The sequence below is a fragment of the Juglans regia genome, chromosome 2 (genome assembly GCF_001411555.2).
Source record: "Juglans regia cultivar Chandler chromosome 2, Walnut 2.0, whole genome shotgun sequence".
NCBI classification, from domain to species: domain Eukaryota; kingdom Viridiplantae; phylum Streptophyta; class Magnoliopsida; order Fagales; family Juglandaceae; genus Juglans; species Juglans regia.
Genome location: NC_049902.1, coordinates 35861181 through 35867973, shown reverse-complemented (window position 1 = coordinate 35867973; position 6793 = coordinate 35861181). Strand labels below are relative to the sequence as shown.

Genomic DNA, 6793 nt, shown 5'->3' with positions numbered 1-6793 from the left:
AGAACAAATAATAACAGGAGCAACAGCTCTATTTGTCATCTAAACGAGCAATCTGCGTGCAAGGATACTAATACACCGGAGCCCAAAACGAAAAATTAAAAAAGGCAAATTTGTTGAAGGAATAACGTTTAATTACCTATAAATAATATTCATAGTCATGAAATATGCAAACTCCTCTCAATTTCTTTAAAAAAAAAAAGAGAAAATATGAGATTAATATAAAAAATAATAATAATAATTTTTTAATAATAGACTCTACTCTTTTTTAAAATAATTATACAATATTTATACACTCTAAGATTACATATATGGCGTACAGCGACTGTACCCTGCACCATGCGCATAAGGCCTGGCCGAGGCCAACTCTTGCGTACAAATTAACGACTTCGTGCTCGTATTTGATCTCCTCTAAAAATAGTATGATTCTTTTGGTAAAGGGATATATATAAAAAAAAAAAAAAAAAAAAAAGGTACTAATATATAAAAGTAAACACACATACTAATATGATTTAATATATTATCTTATATTATAAATTCAGATTTAACATATGATATGAAATTGCGTCAATCTTATAAAAAAAATTAATTTTTAAATAAAATATTTATCTTTCTATTTTAAAGTTAGGAAGGGTCAAGAATATGTTGTTGACTTTAATGCCAACAGCAAAATCCAACTTGGATACATACAAAAGCTACGAGGTCATTCATAGCATCCAACAACTTGATTAATTCCTCTTCCTATTATCGCCGGTGGTTGCTTTCCAAATACAATAAAAGCACAAACATTAAAGGCCAATTTGACTATATTTGACGATTTTTGGGCCATACAAACTTGAATATATTCAAGTTAAAACAGGAGGGCCCATCATTTGAAATAAATTTCAATTCAGTCTCCTTTGATGTGTCGACAAATCGCATTAACGAAATCAACGTGGCACCAAGATTTAATTGACAATATTATTAAATCTGTCTACTATGATGGTGTTCGAATCTATGCATTAAAATGTTATTCTCCTAATTTATAGTTCATGATTAGACGTGGTCTTTATGTAATTACATCCCAACACAATTCTCTTCCCACTTGTTTGTTTTTTCAATGAGATGGTTCCAATTATTCTTTAAATTATAAAACAAATATTAAAGTAAGGATACGAAGATATTTAATCTCATAAATTGAAATAGTTTCGTATGATATATTAAATATAATTTACAATTTAACGTATTGCATAAAATCATATCAGTTTATAAAATTTCTTCATATTTAAAGCATTTTTCTTTTGTCACTAGATGCGAACCAAACTCTAATAATATTGGTGGAATAATGGTAGTAATAATTATGAGAAATTATAATTGCAGTCATTAGATATGCAAGTCCGCACACTTCCTTTAAATAAGTTGGATAAATATGAGACTCACGTGAGAAAAAATTATTTTTTTAATAGTAAATTCTATTTTTTTCAAAATAAATGCGAATAACTTGTATATCTTATAATTGTATCTAGCATTACTGATTAATTGTATGTGATTGGAGTTGTATCAAGATGTTCAAATTTTGATAGGTTGAAGGAGACTTATTTACACAATATCCTTAAGCGAAATCCTTTAACCATAAAATATCTTACAAAATTAAAATTACAAGTTGATTTGATTTGATAAAATATATTAGATTGTAAATCTATTTTTATTATAAAAAAGATATATTTAACGAATCATATATAGTTACGTTTGTAAATTTACTTTAATGAAATCATTCTCTTTACGGCTGTATCACTTGTCTTCTATTTTTAAACAAGAAGGTGGACTAAATTATGTGCAGAATGATGATTATTTAGATGTTGATAAGATTAATTAGCAGCAAGCATTCTTTAATGTTTGGAACTGAGTTTTCATACCAACCCAACCCAGAAGCATTACCTACACGTACACCACTGTATGATAATCAGTTCGTTCGGTCCAGGTGTTCCAATATTGGACCTCCCTAGGGTCCTACCCCCACTAAATACAGAAAGAAATACCTAACGATGAGGCCAGGGCAAAGTTCAATTCAAGTAAGAAAAACAAATAATAAGTATTGATGTAAGAGAGAGAGAAAGAGATATATATATATATATATTGATGTGAGATATATATATATATATATATATATATATTGGGACACCTAAACTGAAACGAACCAAACGATGATAAAAGTATATTAAAATATCAATATTATTTTTTTATCATCATAGAATATCTTAATCCACCTTGTTGATAAATTCAATGCGTTAAAAACGGATTCACAAGTTTTTTTTTCAATGGGAGTATAATAAGACACGTTTTAGATTTATTTTATAATAAAAATATTTATACAACTTGATATATCATATTAAAATACATTAATTTTTCTATAAAAAAAACTTTAATTTGTAAGTTTATTTTTATAACTAAAATATTTATCTTTTAGTAAAAGAGAAGTATTACAATCATAAAAAAATTTCATAAAAATAAATTTATAAACTAACGTGAGTTAATGTAATCTATTAAATTTAAAATTTTACTACTCATCATTCCCACGTTTAAAAAAAAAAATTTGAATTTTATTTTTTATAAACTAATTGAATTCTTATACTCATTATTTATATATCACACGTTTAATAAGAAAAAAAATGTATAATATATAATATGTGAAGATGATAAATAGACGTTTTCTTAAATTTATACTTGATAATATCTAATAATATCATGTCATAAGCTGGTGAAGTGGGTAAGAAGTGACCATTAGAGAAAGCATATACGATGAGTGAAGTTGAAGATTTATACATAAACCAATCAATTAAAGAACCCATTTTTTTATGCCTTTCTCTTTCTTTTGCTATGATATATATATTTTTAATGGAAAAAAGCGACAAACTAAAGATGGGTATGTGTGATTTTGTCCACCAATGGGATGTTCACTTTTTTTAAATGTTTTCATCTCATCATTCATGCTAGCAGTTAACTATATTATCACTATTATCGTGTTCTTATTATTTTTTTTTTATCACAATTATCCAATAGAAAAATGCAATACACAAATTTGAACACTGACCCGAATTTCTAGGCATCACTGCACAAATATTTGTTCCAATTTTTAAAAGAATGGTATTACTGATGAGAAGAGAAAGATTTTATTATTTATTTTATATTGTAACAATCTTCTTATACATAGGTTAAATTCTCTCTCAACAATAAGATAATTGAAGAGTTAGGCCTCATTTATTTTCGTAGATAAGATGAGACGAGTTGAGATTATTAATATATTATTATTTTAGTTAAAAGTTAAATAAAATATTGTTAGAATATTTTTTTTAATATTATTTTTATTTTAAAATTTAAAAAATTGAATTATTTATTTTATATTATGTGAGAATTTAATAAAATTGTAATAATTAGATGAGATGAGTTGTGAGAAGTTATGAAAACAAACCAAGCCTTAGAATTCAAACTTATACTCTGATACCATGTGAAATTATAACTCATTTCAAAAATTTAAACTGATAAAAATATGTATATTTAATTATTTATATTTATCTTAATACGTTCTCTCGTGTGGGCCAAAATAATATCAAATATGCTATATGAGAAATTCTATTTACAGTCCTCAAGGGGGGACTGCATGTGCAGGCACATTATTAAATGAGAGAAAATATTATTTTAGGAGAAATAATTTTGTAATTTTAAAAAATTTTAAAATTTAAATAGCCTAGACCTGCACATACAGTCCCTAAATAGGGACTGTACCTAGCATTGCTCATGCTATATTAATATCCCTTTAGAAAGTAGAAAATTCCATATTCTTATAAGCATTACACACTTGTTATCTAAATACACCTCAGACCAAAAGATACCCCTTATCCGAGGTTTTGGTAGCCAGCAGATCAAAATGCCCCCATCTTCGTAGTTTCCATTTCCAATGAGCCGGCAACGTGGACTGCTTGGGAATCGAAATCAAAAAGAAAAAATACAAAAAATAAAATACCGGTCAACTGTCTTCCAATAACACAGTCACCTCCGTATGTTCGCTGTTAATTAGTTAATAAGACCAAACGTACCAAAACAAACGCAGATACAATGAGAATACAATTACAAGTTCGGCAGCCTTCTTGATGGCCAAGTTTGTTCACGAAGCAGCTAGAAATATGTCACAACTTTGCCGGAAAGTTGTTCACATCAACATCCGGTGGAGCGTACTCCAAAGGGTTTCGTTTATCCGGCAGTTCTTTCGATTCATCTGGGATAGGATTCTTGTCTGTTCCACGGGAAAGGCAAGCCAGTACCGGCGCTTGTCTCGCCGGGGTTCGTTTCCTCCGCCGGAGGCAATAGAGGCGGGTTTGGGATTCGATGAATCCTCCATGTCTTGTGGTGGGTATGAGACGGATTCAGATTTGGTGACCTTGAAGATCAGTCTGTTGGGTGATGGCCAGATTGGAAAAACAAGCTTTGTGGTGAGTAGATTTAGTATTTCGCGACAAGTCCCATGATTTTCTGGTTCTCTGATGGTGATTAATTTCTGCTTTCATCCATGTCACACAACCTAAACGGTTTTTTTCTTTTTCTTCATGATTTGTTTTCCCTTTTTGAAGATAAAATACGTAGGAGATGAGCAGGAAAAGAGCAGCTTGCAGATGGCAGGATTAAATTTGATGGACAAGACTTTATCTGTTCAAGGTGCCCGGATTTCACTTAACATTTGGGATGTGGGAGGTATGTTTAATCTTGTTTGATTCCGTTCTTGCTGATTCCAGAGCCCTATTTGCGGATCAAATCAACTTTTCCGGCCTTAATATTCTTCCATATTTATTTGGATGTAGGTGACCCCGGATCACACGACCAAGTTCCAATCGCTTGTAAAGATGCAGTAGCAATTTTGTTCATGTTCGATCTTACTAGTCGGAGTACACTAAATAGGTGTGCTTATAATTCTCTTTTATTTTGGGTGAAAAATAGATCCGAATAGCTGTTGTATTCATGTTCATGAAAAAACTTGTTCATTTTTGTGCATTTTCAGTGTTATCGGATGGTATAGTCAAGCAAGAAAGTGGAATCAGGTAATAATTAATCATATTAATTCTGGATAAATAGTTCACATCAGTTATTAAATGTTGATACGAGTGCCTTTGCACACGGAAAAAGTTTCTGAATTATAAGGACAGTGACTCCATTAATGCTGATGATGATGCAGGCACCAGTTCTGTTTTATGACAATAATTGACATTTTTTAAGAATAAAGTAGTGTCTGTTTAAGGAAAGAGATAAAAGACATGATATTAAGGTACAATAATTGCTCTTTTATCACAGAAATGTCAAGTTCATATTCCCCACAAAACATCTTCACCTTCAATGTTTTTGGTGCTTGACCTGCAAAATGAGTGCTTATGATTTCTTAGAGTGAGTGGAGCCCCAAAGTTCATGATTAAGAACTGATATGAATGGACGATTTTATATCTAATATTTTTATTTTTATTTTTTTCCATATTTCTTCATATGCAGACTGCAATTCCCATTCTAATAGGAACAAAATTTGATGATTTTGTTAGACTTCCTCCGGATTTGCAGTGGACAATCGTGACTCAGGTAACTAAGCAAACACCCCAATGTTTGTAACTATATTGACCAAAGTGTTTCTCTTACTTGTACAATGACTAGGAAAATTCTGCAGACATAAAAGTCTTCCTTTGTCAATCTTCTTTTCTCTCTCCGCGTTAGAGATAAGCACAGGGGGGCCACATGTTAATTAAAGTTGGATTAAAATATAAAGAAAACTTCAGATAAATCAGGACTTTTGCTAAAGATTATGCCTCTCTCATGTGACTTGGCCGCTTAACAAGTTTGATTTCTGTGTATACAGGCCAGGGCATATGCAAGGGCTATGAAGGCGACCCTTTTCTTCTCAAGTGCAACTCACAACATAAATGTGAATAAGATTTTCAAATTTGTCATGGCCAAGCTCTTTAACTTGCCATGGAAGGTAGAGCGGAATCTGACCATTGGAGAGCCAATCATCGACTTCTAAGGCGTGTTCTGCACTGATCCACATGTACAAAGCTGAAAAGAAAACTACAATCAAATGCCTTAACCCCCCAGCTGATTGACCCCAGGGCTCACCACCTAGTACTTGTCCATTTTCATGGTCTGTCATTTTTTCTTTTCCATTTTTTAGTTTTTTTTTTTTTTTTTTTTAACTTCTAAATTTCTAATTACTAGTTTTACAATGAAAGGAGGGAGGGGTGTGAATAGTGGTTGTAGCAAAATGTTTTCACAAGCAAAGAAATAGCAAAGATCTGAGAATTTTATATCTTTTGATTTTTTTACCCTCAGTGGACTTCATATTTTTCAGGGTGCGGTCCATAATACAATACCAATAGCACTTTTAAGTATGAATGAGACGATGCAATTACCGCCTGGAAATGGAAGAGCAAAAGCACACTTTTCTGTATCAAAAACAAGCAGAACATTTTATTGTGAAATATGAAAAAACCTCAAGTGTTATAGTTTTATTAGACTGCAGAAAACTCTACACGGCACCATTACAATGTGCCAGATTAGTAAAAACAGCAACTACATTTTGGCAATTATAAAGCTAATCCCTTAATCAATTTCCTTTTTTTCAGTGGGATTTAGACCAGAATCAGTCGGAAAAAGCCACTCTCTTTCCCTTGCACTCGTGCAATTTGCAATTAAACATTCCAAATCTAATCATTAGGTTGTAGTTGGAAATTCAAGAACAACACATTGGAGACCTGCTCAAATGACACTTGAAAGCAATAAAACAATC

General features: G+C 31.2%; 1 protein-coding gene across 2 annotated transcripts; it reads left to right on the top strand.

Moving 5' to 3' along the window:
* The first annotated feature begins 3958 nt into the window (after window positions 1-3958).
* LOC108983812 (septum-promoting GTP-binding protein 1-like) lies at window positions 3959-6315 on the top strand. Of its 2 annotated transcripts, XR_004800846.1 has the most exons (7): window positions 3959-4463; window positions 4602-4722; window positions 4830-4926; window positions 5027-5066; window positions 5201-5290; window positions 5509-5592; window positions 5867-5886. XR_004800846.1 is itself a non-coding variant. In XM_018955581.2 (6 exons), exons 1-6 carry the CDS (start codon window positions 4125-4127, stop codon window positions 6029-6031), a joined length of 846 nt encoding a protein of 281 aa, XP_018811126.1. In that variant the 5' UTR covers window positions 3974-4124; the 3' UTR covers window positions 6032-6315. The 2 variants fall into 2 exon arrangements, 1 of the variants encoding a protein (XP_018811126.1); XM_018955581.2 differs by lacking the exon at window positions 5201-5290 and having other exon boundaries at window positions 3974-4463; window positions 5867-6315.
* Window positions 6316-6793: the final 478 nt, after the last annotated feature.